The following is a 16,969-nucleotide window of genomic DNA, read 5'->3' as shown; positions in this document are numbered from 1 at the left end:
TTATATGCCAAGTTAGGTTTGGCTGTGCGCTAGTTTCCAAATACTTATAACTGATGAGTTCTAACATCTGTGCATCTACGTGTATATCACTTGTATATCACAGTATACATTTGTAACCCACTACTTAGATCTTAAGAGCTCTCACAGTACAGCTCTCATAGAACAGCTATAATGGAATCACGGAATGAAAATATGCAAATGAGTCTTTGAATGCATCTCAATCCTGATTTGCATCATACACTGATGTCTTAGTACAGAAAGATCCGCAGAGCTCTTATGGCACATATCTGCGTTGATTTTCAATACACCCCGGTGTCCTAATGCTGAAAAATTCCACAGACGTTTTATAAAGCTCTTCAAACTCAACTTGCATCTTGCCCGATATGCCAGTACTAACACATTGGTAAGACTGATTCAAGGTTGAATGCATTTGTGGCTTACAATTCTTTGCGTATTTGCTTGTATGCTGTGTACACATATCCTAGCTGTAAGCAGGTTTACATTATAAGCTGTTTTTCTTTATTGTAGCTTCTGACATGCAGGTTTAACATAGATGTTTTTGATGACACACTCAATCCCCTGAAATACCACATTGGAATTTAACTTTTCTGGTAACTTTGCTATTACTCTCAGTACTGAGATATCCGTGTTTGGTACAGGTCAATATAGAGATGCTTTGCAAAAGCTTTTGTAACCCTTTTAATAATGGGATATTAAAGCATAGTTCAAGTCAAGCCTTGCAAATGCTTAAGTATAGAAAAACGTGCAATTTCACAGTCTAAAAAATGATGTCATGCCCACTGTTTTCTCTGCCTCTGTGGCTGTAACCTTATTATCTCCTTGTTTGACTCTTACCTCTATATTTCAGTTTTCTCTTCAACATTCTTAAGTATCTATTTCCTCTATTGTTTATCTTCCTTTTTATTTACACACATGGGTCTTTATCTTCAGTATTTTCTCTCTCAATTCATCCAGTTAATTACAGTCACTGCTGGCAACTGTGTGAGGGGGATTGGGGGGGGGGGGAATAAAATAAAATAAAATAAATTTTTAAAAAACTTACCTTAAGCTCACCGCCGCACCGCTACTCTCCAGGCACAGGCTACCAGCCTGCCCTGCGGCCAATCATGACGCTGCTCAGGGCAGCGTTATGATTGGCTGGAGCGCCCAGCCAGGGAAGCTCCAAGGCAGACTGGGACCCTGGACCTGCTGTCTCCAACCCTGCAACACAGTGCCCGGTTGGAGAGAGCCTTGTGCGCATGTGTTTTTGGTCAGCCTGAGACGGCCGACCAAACAGACATGCTCACTGAGGGGAGTGCTCTGTGCACTCTCCTCCATGGCTGTCATACCCCCATGGCCTCACTCCTTTACAAATAAAACAATAATAAGGTCTGCTTACCTCTCCCTCAACCTGTCTGCTCACGGTTGTTTGCCCCTCTCAAATTATTTTTCCAATTCCTCTTTCTCTTGCATACTACATAATTACTTCTCTTTCCAAGTTGCTCCTTGTGTTAATTCCTTTCTATTTTCTCCCCTGTTTTTTCTTTGTTTTTCCTTTTCATGTCTTTAATATCTTCATTCTCTCTTTGACTTTCTTTCTACATTTCTTTATCTGTTTTTCTTCTTCATTAGTTTCTCCCTGATTTTATTTTTAATTTGATTTACATTACCTTTTTGTTCTTTCTGTTGCCTTTTCTGTTTCTTGCTCATGCTGGTTCTTCTGCTGCCTTTTATTTTTTCTTTCCATTCTGTTTATCTTTTGTCTTATTCTTTTTCAGTGCCTTAAATTCTTTCCCTGTGTTTTCGTTTCTTATTCTAACCACCTCCACAAACAGAGAAGGCACAGCACAGAAAGCACCAATACCTTCTTTCCTGATGCAGACAAGATATAACTTAGTCAGAAAATGTAAAAGCCATTTTTACAACAAACTGGTAGGATCTAGAAAACACCTGTTCCAGCCTCTTTCTAAAAAAACAGACATAACTTTAAAAACATAAGTAAAGGCCTCCCTCAAATATCACAGTCACATCTCGATTCGGTAAAGCTCCTCTGTCTTCTAAAGCACTTGTCTCTAGCAAGAACGTCTCTCCTGTAATGCATCTCAACCCTATAAAGTAAGCCTGCTGCAAAACATACACCCTGTGAAGCATTTCCTTTAAATAATTCCTCTTGTGTAAAGCACCCATCTATTGTAAAGCTCCTCTCTTTCATAAAGCACCTCTGTTGTATAAAGCAATATTGTCCTGTAAACTTTGGTGCATTAGATTCTAATGCACCAAAACCTTGCACCAGTAATGCATGCAAATGAACCACGCTACTTCCAGAATCAAAAGTCAAATGGGCTTTGCAGAGCCACTGGTGAAAGGGAGTAGTATGCTCACAATTAGACTAGCATTTTCGTTTTCTTATAAAGAAGAGTGACTGAAATCTTGGGAGCGCAAAGGGGATACATGCCCACCCCAAGGCAGGAGATGAAAGTGGATTTCTTCACCGCAGGAGGAGGAATACCAGCACACATACCCACAAACACCTCCACTCACTGCCCCTTCTACTCCTATGCTCGGCAGTCATTTCCACCTCCTGGTACTTTAAAGGAAAGAAGCCAAACAACTGCAAAAACAGAGACAGATTACCTTTTGTAATCTCTCCCTGCCTTGAGACTACCACTGGTAACAAATGCCATCCACCCATCAGATGGTATTAATTGTATACTATATGCCGCCAATGGGCGAGGCTTTGTAAAAAGAAGGGAAGTTTCTTGTTTCGAGGACTTGCAATTTCTGAGACCACGGGAAGGGACCTAAAGCAGGTGGGCGGTGCTTGAGTTGGGCTTTATGCCTGGAGTAGTGTTACCTTTAGTATATATTGTCATTAAGAACTTATATTTATTGTTAATTGTCCCTCGTCTACACATTGAATAAGATGTTATGTTATTGAGAGAAGTGTACATCTTGTTGCGTTGCCCATTTCTATGTCAATACTGTTATGAGGAAGACAGGTCTTGCTGTCAGTGATCCTTATTGTGTCATAAAGAGAACTGTTTGCCTTGCGATCTGCGTGTATATACAATTTAGAAATAAATAAGCATGTTCTCATTTATTTCTAAATTAAACATATGTTGGAGTTCTACAGTGTTCACAGTGGATTGCAAATGGTGAGGTGTGGGCGATGGAGGGGCCCTAAAATGACTTTGCCCCTAGAAGTACTGTATAGCTAAAAAAAAAACCTCCACAAAGGTTACTAGGGTGTTGCCTAATATAAGTGAAACAGAATTCTGTGATTACAAATTCATGAATAGATTCACACCAGAAAAAGAATATCCAAAATCAGTAGGCAACAAGGTAATACATATAGTACCATTATCGAGGGCCATAAAAACATTTGACATTGTAAATGTATACGTACGCGTGGAATTGCTGCTTGATTTCTGTACCACTAGTGAGTAAAGTGTACAGACGGGATAACTTGATAATTTATTAGAAATTATGTAGTATTGCAATATCTGAGGCTATAGTGATCAATTATAGTCTTCCTATAGTGCGTCTTCCCTGTGTCACAAAAAGATCTTCTGTGGCCTGCATTGCACGCAGGGTGTGACAGGCAGGTACAGTTGTTTTTCGTCAGACTACAAAAGACAGCAATAGCAGGCTCCACAGTACCTCGGTTTAATGTCCGTTTTTGTGCTTTACCAGACCTCAGCCCTGGTAGACCATAGTTCATTTAGAGCCATTCTTATTAACGACCCACTGAAATTATAGAAAAGGTTCAAGCAAAACAATGTCATCATTCATAAAAGAGGTTTACCAGTGTACATATTTGGCTCACATGATGGAGAACAATAGTTGGTTCCTAAGCATTAACTGTAGTAGAACGATAGTATTTTTTAGCCACAAACTTTATTGCAATATACAGCAAATATATGTGTGACTATCCGGTTAAAAAACCTTGAAATACATAAGGTTGCACAACTTTCATGCCATTTACAAGTCCGTGCCGGCCAGTATCTCTCCATTTTGCTCTGGCAGCGGAATGTTATTCTTTCTGTTAAGTTTTTTAAATTTCTCCTTAATTTCAAGAAAAGATTTGTTCTTGGTCTCTGGAATAATGAAGTAAATAAATGTTGCTATTAGAGAACACTCGACAAAAAAGACGAGGAAACAGTAGTGGTTTAATCCGTTCTAAAATAAAAAAGAAAAGATTCAATATTTCATCATACTCAGGTCTGCATAAACCGTTCATAAAGGCAGTAGGTTGTAAATATCTACAGATTTAAGACAATTTTATAAAATATAAATAATGATCTTAAAACCCCAACTGAGGCCTCCAACCCCTTGTATTGATTCAACCCCCCACCTCGGAACACACTCTGTAGATGTAGTATTAGATAAATACTGTGATGGTGTTTGATGGAAGGTTGGGACCCTGTCAGGCTGCTGCACTCTCTTTTTGCCTGTCTCTTGGCAGAGAGAGAGAGAATCTCTATTGATACCATGTGGTAATGCCCTTAATTGCAGCCTATCTTTCTGGAATCAACAGTCAATATAATTTATACCCAGTGGATATCAGGTCTGTCTCTTAGGCTCGTGTTTGCTTTTTCAAAGGGAATATGAAATTGAGGAATGTCCCAAATCAAACCCTCCAGGTAACTGTTTTTTAATCTACTGCCTGTCCTATTCTTCTGAGTATAAATGAAAGTCACATATATTATTCGATCTCGGTCATAAAGCTATTTAGCATGATTATTGGAAATAGATGCCAAAGCCTTCACATAAGGATTCATAATAAGCAGTTCTTGACAGATTGATATAAAACTGTAAAAACAGACACAATTTAAAAAACAATCAATAAGAAGAGAATAAACAGTTAATGTAAAAACATTGTTTTACAAAAGTAAAAAGATACGCACATACCACTATGAAAGGAAAAATCATCCCTATCACGAAAAAACTAATCCATCCCATAGACCCTCCTAGGGTGAGAGCTGCTGGGCGTGAAGATTGTGTGAACAATTCCAACATCAACGTGGTTGTAACACCACCTAGAAATTTAGAAATAATGACAACCTCAGACATGAATTTCATCTACAGTTGTAAAACATTTCAACATTTTTCACGTAAAATAGTTTATTAATGTTAATGAAACATAAGCAATCAAGAAACACACGCAAACATGCAAATACGTTGAGTCAAAAAAACATTTATAGTGGAAATACACAATGTATGCTTAGTACCACAATCTTTAACTTGCACAACAAACATGCAAACCATAAGCCATGTACCAAAATGATGTGACAGATGCTATTAAAATGTGTTAAACAATCTTAAAGATGCGATTATCTATTATAGTACCCCTAACACTGCCAAAGTGATGACTATGAATGAAGTATTGTTTATTAGTTTGAGTGTGCATTGTTATTTAATTACATTGTGTTTTTATGTTTGTTACTTATTTGTCTAAATATTGTGAAGTCACAAGCATTGCATTTGGTGAGCAAATTGGTTTAACTTCGCCTTAACTGTAGTTTTAAAATTAATTTCTAAGGTTTTTTTTAACATACACTTAAGGTGTTATAACCAAAGCTAACCATACCTTAACTTTAACCTTTTTAATGTTTTGCTTATCACATGCAAAATATTCTTGGCCACAAACCCCAACTGTACGCAGAGAATGGCCATTAACAGCAAGAGTTGTCAGCAGGGACAGGCCTCTGGCTAGGCCCTCTGCCAAACCCACTGCGTGTGGCCAACCCAGTGTGGTTGGCCATCCCTGGCTGTGCACAACTGCAGGATATGGCCTGCGGTCAAACTCCACTGGTGGCCAACCTAGACATGTGGCTGTTAGGAATGCACAGCCATACTGCAATGAAGTATTATATTTTTCTTGTACTTGTTTGACAGGATTCATGAATCCTGAGACCACCAAGAAGAGTCAGTGGAACCTGTGGAGGATCGAGGATTCATGAATTTCACATTAAAAAGCATTATTTTAACATTTATTATATTTTCATGGCATTCCTTTGGGGTTCCAACACGTGAGTCCAGGGTGGGCCTTCTCTGTCTTTTTATCGTTTGTTGTTTCAATTATTACCATCACAGTGCATAGAGCACCATGTTGGGTACTGAATGCCTCAATGGAATTTTTTCTGTTATAGTAAGCCAAATGGACCAGGTGGATTTGTGAATCCAAAACTGACAAGAAAAAAGATCCCTGGTCAAAGGGCATGTATTTTTTTAAACTTGATTCACAAATCTGCAAAAGATTTGCATACTAATAGTCCAAATATCTCTATTTAAGTTGTACCCTTCCAAACCTATCCAAAAACATTTTAACACTAATTTTTCAACTACCACTTAACAAATCGGTTTAAATACTTAACAAATCTACACCAAATTAAGCAAAGGTACTCTTTTGAGGGACGTTCTACTTTCCTGCCAAATGTGGTGTATTTCCATCCAGCCATTCTTTCAGTATCAGAGAGCAAAGAGTCCTATGAGAGTAAAACAGGAAATGGCATGGCACTTTTTTGACTCATTTTGTTTTGGCCACCACTTGACTGGCATAAACCTCTTCGGCTCACATACTCTGGTGAGGGACATGCTAGGCCTCAAATACTTGTTATGCTTGGAAATATCTGCTGCTTGAACATATTTTTAATAATCCTTGAATATGAAATATCTAATTTTTATGGAATCCTCTAATACGTGATGCTCCTTTGCTATAAGAAAGCTGTGAGGTGCATTTTAAGTTGCTGAAGTCGAGAATTTACATATATTTGTAATAATAGATAACAGGTAACCATCTAAAATGGCTCAATATTGCCACGGAGGGGAGTTTTGCTCTCCTTATACGAGGAGTAGAAATATAGGAGTATATTATCTATTATGTATTTTTTAACTTAAATTCTTATTTTAGGTGAGTTAGCTTTAAAAGAGTTGTTTTTTTCAAACCGGATCTAATAACTGGCACTGGTTTCAAATACAATATTTAGGTTTACTTTAAATATAGAAATTGTGATACCGCAATTGTGAGAGGCTGTGGCCGCCACCTCACATTCTAATCAAGGATTTATGATGTTTGCCACATAACATGCTGCATACTTTGCAGAATTCACAAAACTGGCACTGAAATAACACAAAAGCTAACATTTACAAACTAAAAAAACCCACTGAAATTCACCAGTTATAGTTTACTGAGCTAACTATAATTTAAGCCTTGACAATGCACTGCTTATGACTTCATATATTACAACACTCATGACATGTTAAATGATATAATTGTTGGGATCACTGAAGACATTTTAAATGACATAATGTGTGACATTACTGATGACATCACTTCCTGCCCAACTCTCTCTGAGTGAGCAACCTCACGGGGTGCACGGCTTTTAGCCATGGGCAATGAAGGACTGACTTCTAACCAGGACCTCTGCCCAACCTCTTACAGTCAATCTCTCCGCTGGCCCCTCCTCATATTTGATGAAGTTAAATTTTTGTTTTTTGTAGTACCACCATAAGTCTGTGATGCCGCTGTACTCTTGCAGTACAGTGGCTCAAGCTTATCTATGGTTCAGCAGGACTATGTAGCCTTCAACTTGTGAATTTTACACAGTCCTGCTGTATGATGGAGGGGTCTCATGAACGGTGACTCCTGCAGGAGTACCATAGTACCTCAAGCGTGGGTCACGCTGGGTTCCACAAGGGTACCATGGTACCCACAGCACAGTTTCTTTTTTTAGCCCACAAGTGCTAGGGGACAGGTTAGCCTTATCAGGTACCCTTATACGTGTTTTTTTAAACAACTCCAGGTCTCAAGGACCAAATCTCAGTGTCCTGTAATAGCAGCTGCAAAACGTTTCTCCAAGTTGCAGCCAGCCAATCAGATTGCTTGTTACTATGGGACTGCTACTAAAAAGGCTGAAGAGAGAAGAAGATCTTTATCAGTCAATACTATGTTACCAAGGGACACCCGCATGGAAACAGATTAGAAGTTTGCTTCTAGGAGCAGGAGTATGTTTAAAATGTGTGGCAGCTGGAAGCAGGAATGCATTCCCTGCCCATGATGCTGAAGGAAGGGGAGGCATATTTGCCCCTGTTTCGCCGGATATTTGGAAATGCTCTCACCAGGTGGGAGCAAACAGATGTTTCCCAGCCAGCCCTAGTGCGAGCAGGAAAACCTCTCTGTCCTGTGAGTGGGTTTCCGAGGATAAAATACTCGAGCCAGCCCCAGTGAGTTTGGTCACCGGGGCCTTTTAAGGCTCAGAGAGGGGGCTGTGCACCCATTTCCCCTTAATTTGGTGGATGGGCTCCCTCTGGCTTATAATGGCTTGGAGAGGGAGGATCTGGGGCCCCCATCGGGGGCTCCAGTGTGAAAAATGGGATCGGGAGGAGGGCACTACTGATGACACCCTCCCCAAATGTTTTTTTTTTTAAATGCCAGTCTGCCATTTTGGGTCTTTTTCCCCTTGATCATGAGGAAATTCCACAAGATTGCAGAAACAAATGCAGATTTTCTTTTATTTTTGGCCCTATGGGTTCACTCCGGGTCTCCCTCAATACCCTAGGATGGAAGAGTATCCCTTCTCTCCCCTCTTATATTATAATTTTCTCTTAAGCTTTAAGCTTTAGGATAGAAGATTAAGTCTCTGCATTCTGTAATGGTTGCCAGCAACATTTTTTCCATTTTGTTGGCAGCCAATCAGAGAGCTCACTCTCGTGGGAGCCTGACTCTCACAGGAGTGAATTGACCCAAGGGAAAAAAAGCTCGCTGGGCCAATCAGAGTGCTCTATTTTTGAATAGGTGCTCCTGCAAGACTCTTGTGTGACACGCAAGGACCCAACCATCCAAAAATGCAATTATTTTTTAACCTTAATTTCTCTAAAAACGTTGAACATATTTACACCAAATCACAAAAAGAACAATCTGCAGCCCAAGATCAAGCTTCCTGCCAAATTTGGTGTAATTCTGTTCCGCAGTTTTTGTGGTATCGCTGTCTAAACAAGCTTATGAAAAATCTATGGGAAAATTGGCTTTTCGGCCCCCACCTTTTTTTCTCAGCCCTCACGTGATGCATCACCCCATCAGGTAACTCTATCTATAACTGGTGAATTTCTATGGTTTTGTATGTTTAAAATGTGAGCCTAACTATAATGTCCCTGTAATCTTTGTTTTTTAAGTGAATTTCCATATTTTAAAAAAAATTCTATTTCCTAACTATAATGTCCCTGTAACCTTTGTTTTTTTCAGTGAATTTCAATGGCTTTTTTAACGAATAGTAATTTTCATTACTATACGTTAATCCAATCGCCGCTGCGCACGGCAGCTCTTGGCCACAGGACCTGGACTGTGGCCAGGCCCTGAGTCCAACCCGTTATAGGCACCCAACCTTCCACCATGCACAGCCTTTGCCCGTACACAGCGGAGGTTGCCCGCAAGACCTGGCCTGCAGCCAGACCCTGCGGCCAATCAGCTAACCACCCAACCCCATGTTGTGCACAGCCCTTTGGCCTTGCATGGCGGGAGTTGGCTGTGGCCTCTGTGGGTGAGAAAATAGGTGAGAGAGTGTGTATCTGGGGGTGAGAGTGGCTGTAAGAGTGTCTGTCTTGGTGTGAGAGTGCGTACATCAGCGTTTTAGTGAGTGCGTCAGTGTGTGTGTGGGTCTGTTAGTGGGTGGATGAGGGTGTCAGTTGGTCTGTGAAGGTGTGTGTGACAGTCTGACTGGGGCTGTGAGTGGGTGCACAAGGGTCTCAATGGGTCTGTGACTCGGTGCGTGAGGGTCTGAGTGGGGCTGTGAGTGGATATACGAGGGTCTGAGTGGATCTGTGAGTGGGTGCGTGAGTGTCTGAGCGGGTGTGTAAGTGACTGGGTGGGTGTGTGAAAGGTAGAAAGAGTTTGAAAGAGAGAAAGTATGATATAGTTAGAATGAGATATTTCTGCACAATTTGAAAAGAAAAATGTATTTGTCATTTTCAAAGAATAAGATCACCTTTCAGTATAAGCCTTAAACATTTTCATTTAAAAAATAAATAAAGGAGGAAAATGACCAGAGATACATTTGGGTTCCAACCCTTAAGGCTCAGTGTGATGGTCTGTGACCTTCACACGTGAGCAATTGATTTTTTAAAATATATATATCTTTAGCCCTTTATGGGCTATCTGGGACCATGGAGTGAGATTAAAGGCTTCCCCTGCAGTCCCTGATAATTTGTTACATTTATTTTATTAAATGCCCTTTTACGGGCTATCTGGGACCACGTCCCATTTCTTCAGCAACCAAGGAGGCGCTTTAAGTAGCAGCTTCATGGTTGCTGGAGCAAAGATTTCTGCTCCCTGCACACATATCTGAATGTGGGAAACAGAGATGAAAACTCTGCTTTTTGACAGCGCAACCTGTTTGACAGGTCCTGCTGTCAGCAAGCAGCTATGTCCCAGTGGTGAGCACCCTGGGACATGGGAGCCAGCCCTGAGGGGGTGGTGATCCCCAAGGCCACCTGTGGCTCCTTGAGGGGAGCAGCGTGGCCCCCCTCTAATGAGAATAGCCCCGGGGAGGTGGTGGTTCCTGGGGCTGCAGGGGGGCTGCACGCCCCCGTGCATAGTGAGATCAATGCCCCAGGGAGGTGGTGGTACCCAGGGATGTGGAAGGGCTGCGTGGCTTCCTCTGCACATAATGATATCAATGCCCCAGGGAGGTGGTGGTCCCTGGGGCTGCGGAGGGGCCGCACAGCTCCCCCTGCACATAATGAGATCAATGACCTGGCGAGGTGGTGGTCCCGGGGCTGCGGGAGGGCTGCACACAACTAAACAAATGCCCTGGGAAGGTGGCAATCCCTGGGGCAGCAAGCGGGGGCTGGGCACCCCTATCACTCACCTAAATAATGACCCAGGGACTTAAAGATCAGAAAGCGCAGGAGGCGGTGCTTCATTTTTTAAAAACCTTTGCCACGGATTCGTGACCCCGTTGTTATCCCATAGCAATTTTTGTAAAACCCTGGCCCCTTTTAACCTTTTTTGTGGGACTCGGCTGAAGCCAAGTCCCAACATGACTGACAACACTTCCTCGTTGAAGTGTTGTAAGCCAATCTGATCTCAGCACAAGATTAGGAGGGGTCGCAAATCCTTTGCTTCCCTATATCTACAAATTTGGATTTCCTATAATTTCCCAGAAACTACTGAACTAATTTACACTAAATAACAAAATGGGCTCTTTCTAAACCAAGATCTAGCTTTCTACAAAATTTGGTGTATTTCCCTCCAGTGGTTTTGGCACTATCACTGTTCAAAATCCCTATGTAAAAATGAATGGGGAAAATGCATTTTGGGACCTCCCCTTTTCTCGGCCCCGCTGGATGTACCACCCCGAAACATTCCAGACAGTAGCTGAAGTGAGTGTCATATTTTCTTGGAAAATGTTGTGAAGATTCATCAAACAGCACCAAAGTTATTAGCAAAACAAAAAAAGCTCTTTCGGTAGAAACTTAGTTCTAACTATAACAACTTAGTAGCGACTGCCACAAGATAAAATAGGAACTAATTACGTATTATGCAATTGATCACGTTCCCATAAATGAATATGGAGGAGACAGAGAGAGAAAGTTGAGTCAGCTTGAATCAACACACATTTTAGAGATTCGTTCATTGACCCCCTTAGGGTTGAACCAGGATGAGGAGTTATTTGTTCATTTATAAAGAAAAGGTTTCAGCTTGTGTGAATTTAACTCAAGGAATCAGATTATAAAGAATGTTATATATTTTGTTTCTGAATATTAGGTATTCCTTTGGCTTTTTTTTGTTTAACACTGTTTAGTTCTTAAAAAGTTTTCAGTGTTTAAAGAAAACCTGCACACTTGAGTGCATAAGCAGGAATATTATTTACGAGGTTTGCAAACAAATTTATTCTCGTAAATGACAGTAATTAATAGCAGTGAAAATAGGCATTAGCCAGACACGTGATATTAAATTTGTAAACAAGTTGAATCAATACTCTAATTATTCAGAAATGTACAAGATTCTGTAAAAGGGCATCCTGAATATAGAATAGTGATATGTAACGAAGCATAAATATATATGTAATGATTATAAAATTGGTTATAGAGAAAAAAACTATAATACCCATAATTCATCACAAATGTGCAATACTCATTGATGTTAAATGTAGATAAAATAGAATAATAATTTCTTTTGTTGAAAATCAAGATGTTAATAATAAGAAATCAGGTATAAATATTGAGTTTGAATACATTTGTTTGTTTTAAAATAAAGGTTTTCTTTGGCATGTATATAAACACTGAGAAGGGGCACAACAGGAAATACCTGTGAGCAAGGTCGGAATAACTGAAATGCATCGGGTGTTCTTGTAATCTTTGTGAATGATTTTGAGCTCAGCATTAAAGCACTTGGAAAAATGTACACCTTTGGAGTGCATTTTTTTTCCTTTTTGAAGTTAAGGAAATTGTTTAAATAACCAAACTGGTGTCCTGCCGTGAAACCAGCACCACCTCGTAAAGAAACTGCTCTGGAACACACCATCACAGGACAACGTTGCTTGGACTAATATATATATATATATATATATATATTTATATATATATATATATATATATATATATATATATATATATATATATATATATATATATATTTTCACTGGAAAAAAGATTACAGGATGTTATAGTTAGGAAATAGAATAAAGAAAAACCTTAGAAATTCACTGAAAAATGCAAAGGTTACAGGGACGTTATTGTTAGGTTTAGATTTTAAACACACAAAAGCATAGAAATTCGGCAGTTATAATTATGGTTATCTCAAGAAACTATAGCTTGTGCCCTAAGGTAACTTTAACCCATGATGTCACCATACATATTACATCAGTCATGACATCTTCTATGACATCATTGATAATATCACTGCAACATTTCCAAATTCTAGTGATGAGAAAACTGTGCATGGCGGGGGTGCAAGTTGTAGTTACCTTAGGGCACAAGTCCCTACCTCAGGTTCTCACCATAATAGAGCAGAGCGCAGATGTTGTGCCATCCCATGGTTATCCCCACAACAGTGCTAGTCCAATGTCCCTGGGCGATCCGGCACCCTCAGTTCCGATGCTACACCACTCTCATCGCCTCTTGTGAAGGTCAGATCTTACAGTCTCGGGTGCAGCAGCATGAAGTGCACCAATCACGGGTGCAACAGTCTGCATCCGCACAGCTTAGCCCTCTGCTGCTCTCCGCTGGGGGCAAAACTCTGTGGAATTCATCTGGGGACCAGCTGGAAAGTCAACACCAATGGGGTTGAGGGTTTGGGGCTAATTTAGAGAGGATGGCATCAGCGGTGACTGCCACAAGTCTCAAGGGGAGGTGCGGGGGAGGAGATACAGGGGGGAAAAAAAACGTACCTTACCGCCTTCTCCTGCCGCCTCGTGCTTCTCTTCCCTTCATGTGGTGTCCCAACATTTGCTGGGACACCAGCACAGGCTTCTCAGCAATCCTGGTGCTGCTTTCATTCCAAACATGGCATGAAAGCAGCGCCTGGATTGGTCTTAGTGGCAGTCATTGCCACTCAGACACTAGCCTGGAGTCTGTGCAGTTTCACCAGTCTGACTGTGTACACAGCCAGGCTGGAGAAAACTAAGTGCGCATGTGTGTTTAACCAGCATCACATGGCCGATAAACACACTTGCACACTTAGTGCACTCTCCCCTTCCCCCCCCACCTCCCATGGCACAGCCTAGCCCCTCCCCTGTACTGCTGGCTGAGCCAGCAGATGAACAATGAAGTGATAGTGGAACTATTGTTTCATTTTTCATCTCCTGGCTCTTGGCTGGGGGAGACACTCCTTCGCCATAGCAAAGGAGCTGCCCCTGGATGGCATAGCATTTCACTGGGACCCTGCCAAAAGCTCAGAAATGGACATCCTGCAGCGACTTTGTCTTAACCACACACCCCGGGCATTGTTATGCAATGGTCTTTCTCGAAGTGTAGCCTATTGATGAACTAGATCTACTATTTTACATGCCACATTAAAAAATAAGGTTACTGAAAGTACAATATTATCATGAATATATAAATGTGCAGTAAGGGTATCATTAAACAAGGTAGAATCTTAGTTTCACGTAGTATCCTGGACTCTAGTGTGTCAATGTATTTTCAGAAGTGGATTGATATCATTCAAAATTAATGGAAGAAATGCATTGGCAGGCAGGTGGTAAAGGAGAACAACTCCTTTCTAATTCATCACTACTACCAATGCTATCTATTTAGCTAATTTAAAACTTAGTGATTTACACAGTAAAATGTACTTTTAAAAGGAATGGGGATAGACTGAGAAAATTAACTGATTTAAAATGAGGACTAACTCATCAGCCTAGTTCTGCTGTTCAAACACGATTTAACATTCTTGAAGGTTAAATAACTCAGTCATATGAATTGTTATAAGAAATGATCAATACTCCTACGCACATACTACGCAATTCTTCAGCATAGCTTTAATAAAAACACAGCTGCATCTAAAATATTTATTAAATAGTAGCATAACGTGTGTAGGGACATTGTACAGACATACCTGGTCCTAATCCAAAGCTTAGGATAAATGCAAATATAGATGCCATACTTAGATACGGAATCCATGGAGAAAAGTCCTGAAAAGAGACACAGAATAAATCACAGACCTATGAAAATGGCATAATGTTTATAGTGTCTTATAACTCAAGGATAGTAAACATTTATGCTATATGTAAATATTATTACGAATAGTGATCAATAAATGGAAGGTTTAAGGTTTTGTAAAATAAAATATGTAAAGGTTTCAAACATAATAATACATCCCTAGAAATTACTTACACATATTTTATCTCTAATGGAAGACCACACTAAATAGGTACATTACAGTCCAGTAACTTCTAGCTGCCTGCTAAAAAGGTTGGTTGTAGCAAATAATTGCACAAATAAATTAGAGTTATATTTTGGCATGGGAGCTAGAGAAACAATATAAAAGTATTTCTCAATTGCAACCAGATCACTCCAAGGGGCATATGTAATTTTGAAATATAATACATGCTACCTTTTTATTTTGAAATTACCTCAGCTTTCCACGTGCTGCCTTCACTCGTAATACTTCTCATATCACACAGAGGGCCATATGTATGAACACATTTTCCCATTGACACAGAATGGGAAAACCCTTTTGCTACATCAGGCCCAAAGTCCCTATTTTGTAAGAAAAGAGCAACTATGGTGACAATTAGGGAGAAGTATGGGAACACGGAAACACCTGTAAGGAGACAGCAGAGACAATTCCAAAATCCAAACTTACTGTTATCAAATCAATCTAATTGGGATACCGCTCATGTTCTCTCTACTGATGATAAGATTAAAAGAGTTCTGTTGTTGCTCCCCATAGCCAGGTATCCCTGCGTATACTGCCGGAAAAGGTTCCTGAATGTTTTCATAGATAAAGTCCCTAATCCTGTAATTATTATATTGGTAGTTTACTTACAACTATTCTTATCATTACTTAACATGTCACAGTTCTTCTTATTCACATTCGAATGGCGATTTATGAGTGGATGTATTCATTCCCTGCCGTTCTTTCTCCTTTTATTTCTTTCCTCTCCCCTTTATCTTCTTTTGTGCCTTTACTCTCTTTTACCATATTTACTTTAAATTACTCATCACATTTATAATTTTGAAACTTGAATTTCATATTTCTTAATATTTATGCCTTAGTTAGATTGCATAGTTAATTCCCCATCCTTAAATATGAAGTTTTATACTTTCATGAAAATTATTTTAATAATCCTTCTCTCCTCTGGAATTGTCATTCATTTTATTACATAATTTGATGTATTTTATTCTTTTCTTTTTCTGCATGATAAATACATCTAAACTACAATCTCAAAGAGCTGGATGTTTTGTTCATCTTTTTCAGTATTAGATAATGTGCCTAGTAATGCAATTGAAGGTGAAGTAACTGAGAATTCATCAGTAATCTGATGATTTTATCATACTTGTGTTTTAACCCGGACACTGCTAATCTTTGAGACAATGTCTAATTTTGCTTGTAGTGCCATTTTTTGTGGGTTGATGCTGCTGCATTTTTGGACTGGAACATTGCCAACCAGGCCCCAGTGCATGTGCACTGAATTCTACTGCATGTCAAAATTGCCTAACACCTAATTGGCATATCTAACTTTACTGTAAGCCCTTAGTGTATGGTGCCCAAATACAACAATGGAATGGAAAGTTAAAGGTCACCTAACAAATCCAGCAGTACTGTGCAATCCACTAATGTGACCAAGCAGATATTACTCCAAGCATCCATAAATAACCCTTTTGGAAAGGAGAAACCCTTCCTCTTCCTTTAAAATATGAATAAGTCACCACTACATATGCTCTGCATCCCCCTGAGCAGGATGCATGGTATTTTAAAGCAGGGCATGGAAAACTTTAATGTTAACATCTCCTTAGAATAACTAATAGCAGATACAAGTAATTCTCACTGTAGTAAGGCTGACTGTCTCATAGACAAACAACGGAAAGCAATATTAAATATTAAAACTGCTATTTCTGCATTCAGCGCAGCTGGATTTATGATTAAACACTGCTCGAGCATTTATTAAAAGCTCAACTCAATGGTGAAGTTGGATCTTTAAGAAATATTAAAGGAAAGTAATTTTTTGGAAGTTACATTTTCCCTGACTAATGATTCTGGGAGCTTATTTGCATTAGCTCTTTGGCAGTGGCCCAGTGAGTGCTTAGCCTTGATGAGATGTCAAAATGGCCCATGAAGCACAGACAATGACTAGGGTGTAGGGAGGCATTTTCTCTTCTCCTGTCAGGAAGACCAGTTGAGATGTACCCAGGAACTTAATTTACTTAAAAGGGTCTTTCCTTGTCACAAACAAATGTTAGGTAACACATGGAAAGGCCCCAGCTTTTGTTCTGTCATTCAGGCAGGCACCAAACCCAGTGGCGTAGA

The 16,969-nt window shown here is 39.9% G+C and overlaps 1 protein-coding gene across 3 annotated transcripts in view; it reads right to left on the bottom strand.

Moving 5' to 3' along the window:
• Window positions 1–3,878: 3,878 nt before the first annotated feature.
• LOC138266189 (solute carrier family 2, facilitated glucose transporter member 11-like) overlaps window positions 3,879–16,969 on the bottom strand; it is a 307,604-nt gene continuing 294,513 nt past the window's right edge. For 2 of the 3 annotated variants that reach the window (XM_069214670.1, XM_069214668.1), the window contains exons 10-12: window positions 14,555–14,630; window positions 4,912–5,039; window positions 3,879–4,097 (exon numbers count right to left, since the gene is read on the bottom strand). In XM_069214670.1, the coding sequence (XP_069070771.1) occupies window positions 3,885–4,097; window positions 4,912–5,039; window positions 14,555–14,630 (417 nt within the window). In that variant the 3' untranslated portion in view covers window positions 3,879–3,884. Of the gene's footprint in view, window positions 4,180–4,911; window positions 5,040–14,554; window positions 14,631–16,969 lie in introns of all 3 variants that reach the window. The other variant, XM_069214669.1, reaches the window with a different exon arrangement.

This window comes from Pleurodeles waltl, chromosome 11, assembly GCF_031143425.1.
Source record: "Pleurodeles waltl isolate 20211129_DDA chromosome 11, aPleWal1.hap1.20221129, whole genome shotgun sequence".
Taxonomy (NCBI): Eukaryota; Metazoa; Chordata; class Amphibia; order Caudata; family Salamandridae; genus Pleurodeles; species Pleurodeles waltl.
This window is presented reverse-complemented; position numbering and strand designations above follow the sequence as displayed.